The following is a 2,294-nucleotide window of genomic DNA, read 5'->3' on the forward strand; positions in this document are numbered from 1 at the left end:
AGCTTGATCTTCATGTGAGAACTGAAGATAATTCAACAATACCTAATGCATCTAGGATGAATGAGTTGTTGGGCTTCTAATCTACAAATTGAATCAGTTTGTACTTGATTATGTTTCTTTTAGACAATTTCGGTAACTTTCTTCTCATTTTTATTTCATCTTTAGCAGAAGAAGGCTGAAAAAAAGGCTCATAAGAGCTGAAGTGAGAGTAAATGTCCATCAGGCATGTCAAATGTATTGACATTATCTGCATCAGTCATCCCAAAATATTAGCAGAGAATGTGCAACTGTTTACCCTACATCTGGCACATTCATACATGTCTCTAACCTGCTCAATTCTGATTTAAATCTTATGTTTTTCAGCTTAACTTGTGTAGCTAGTAGTTTCTGATCACACTTATGGTTCTTTATTTCATTTCCCTTCCAGGATTCCTACTTGAAACTTTACTTTTACAAATCTCATAACTGAGAATGTCAATTTGCAGATTTTGGACGCATCGAAATAGGAATTTGTCATGATATAAGATTTCCTGAACTGGTAATGTTGTATAGTGCCAGAGGTATGATGGTTCACATATTTAAGTAGTTAGCAAACTTATTGGACTATATGTTCTCCTTAATTGTACCATGATATCTACAAAAAGCTTCTTAATATGAAATGAGGTTCTCAACTAATATGTTACCCTGGAGCATTCAACATGAGTACTGGAGCGGCAGCCCTATGGGAACTGGAGCAAAGAACAAGGCAAGATGATCCTGTCTTATCTATTTGTGATTAATAGGGTTGTCCTATAAAGGTTTTATGAAGTTATTCATAATACGTCATTAAAAAATGACGAATGCAGTTTCAACACACATAGAAATCATATGAGAACTCCGGGAAGAGGCCTATCCCCGCCTCAATTAACCAGTACTTAACTCCTGTAGAAAATTTTTCCCCTTGTGTTGGTTTGTCTTGATTCCTTATCCTCTTTTACAAATATTAACACCTTCATACAGGAGATCTTATGGCTTATTTTAAGTTTTTAAGAACATAATCAATTATGAAAGATTTGTATAAGATTTATTCCTTAAATAGGACCTTTTTTTAGTAGCATCTCAAGTGTGTTACTCTATAATAAAAACTCTTTTTTAGCAAAAGCAGCGTGCTTCACTTCGGATATTTCACTCTAATTTTATCTCTTGTCTTTGGTGTAATAAATTTTTGTGTTATATTACTATAACTGATTATTGTTGCTTCCTTATTGCTCGTTCAACTTTAATTTTGCAACTACTGCTTCCAAGCACCGTTGATAAAAAATGTTATGATGATACCCTAGATAGAAAGATATGGAGATCAAGAATTAGGGTAGAAGGTTAGTAGGTAGTTGATTGTTGTCCAGTTCTCCTAAAATTGAAGCCTTGCTTAGATAAGGAAGATCAAAGATAAGGAGCAAAGGAACAGCTGCCTGGGAGATGGTTTTAGCTTGTGTGTATTGTTTTATTCATTTGGTTTGGTTCTTTACTGATAACTCTCCATGAATTGAGAAAGAAGTTGCACATTAAGACTTTGGAGACAATCATATTATACACAAGAATTTGTGACAACACCATAATACTTCCTATTTTTCTTCTATTCACAAGCTTAATCTTGAAGTACTAAAAAATAAGAGTACAACGTCTGGTCTACAACTTAGTCTTATAACTGCATAAGGTAATTTTCTAACAAGGGCCCTACTTTGGATCTTTATGTTCCTTATGTGAAGGAGGGTGTTAAGTTCGCTGAGGTCCTCGAGAAGATGAGGGCAGAAGTTACATGGACAGAGAATAGCGTCATGGTTAAAGAACCTCCAAGGAACTCTTTCTGGAATGAAACATTTGCGTGCCATTGATGTGAACATGAACAAAATGCCAGATGTTGCCATGACTCTTGCTGTAGTTGCACTTTTTGCTGATTGTCCTACTACCATAAGAGACGGTATGGCTAGCATTATTTCCTGGGAATTCAAATCTTATTGAAGCACTTTGTTTTGATTAAGATATAATTCTTAGCTGATTGGGTCCTGGGAGACTATTCTTCAATATAAGAGTATTTCTCTGCATAATGGGTTAAACTTCTGTTAACCTGATTAAAATGTGCAAAGAGGTTTCCCTAGGTAGTTTATGGTGTCTGAGGAGAACGCTCCATACAAAGTAACCAAATCCACATGCTATGTATTTGGGTGCTTTTGAAAGCAAATAAAGAGTTTCAACATTATATAAGGAAGTGCTAGTGTAAATTGTCGATATTTTACTGCATCGATTATTTTGTTTTT

The 2,294-nt window shown here is 34.9% G+C and overlaps 1 protein-coding gene across 1 annotated transcript in view; it reads left to right on the forward strand.

Annotated features, from left to right (window-relative positions):
• LOC124897880 (peroxidase 29-like) overlaps positions 1–1,871 on the forward strand; it is a 74,653-nt gene extending 72,782 nt beyond the window's left edge. The window contains exons 3-4 of the mRNA XM_047411467.1: positions 486–538; positions 1,710–1,871. Coding sequence (XP_047267423.1) covers positions 486–538; positions 1,710–1,871 — 215 coding nt within the window. The remainder of the gene's footprint in view (positions 1–485; positions 539–1,709) is intronic.
• Positions 1,872–2,294: the final 423 nt, after the last annotated feature.

This window comes from Capsicum annuum, chromosome 1 (genome assembly GCF_002878395.1).
Source record: "Capsicum annuum cultivar UCD-10X-F1 chromosome 1, UCD10Xv1.1, whole genome shotgun sequence".
NCBI lineage: Eukaryota > Viridiplantae > Streptophyta > Magnoliopsida > Solanales > Solanaceae > Capsicum > Capsicum annuum.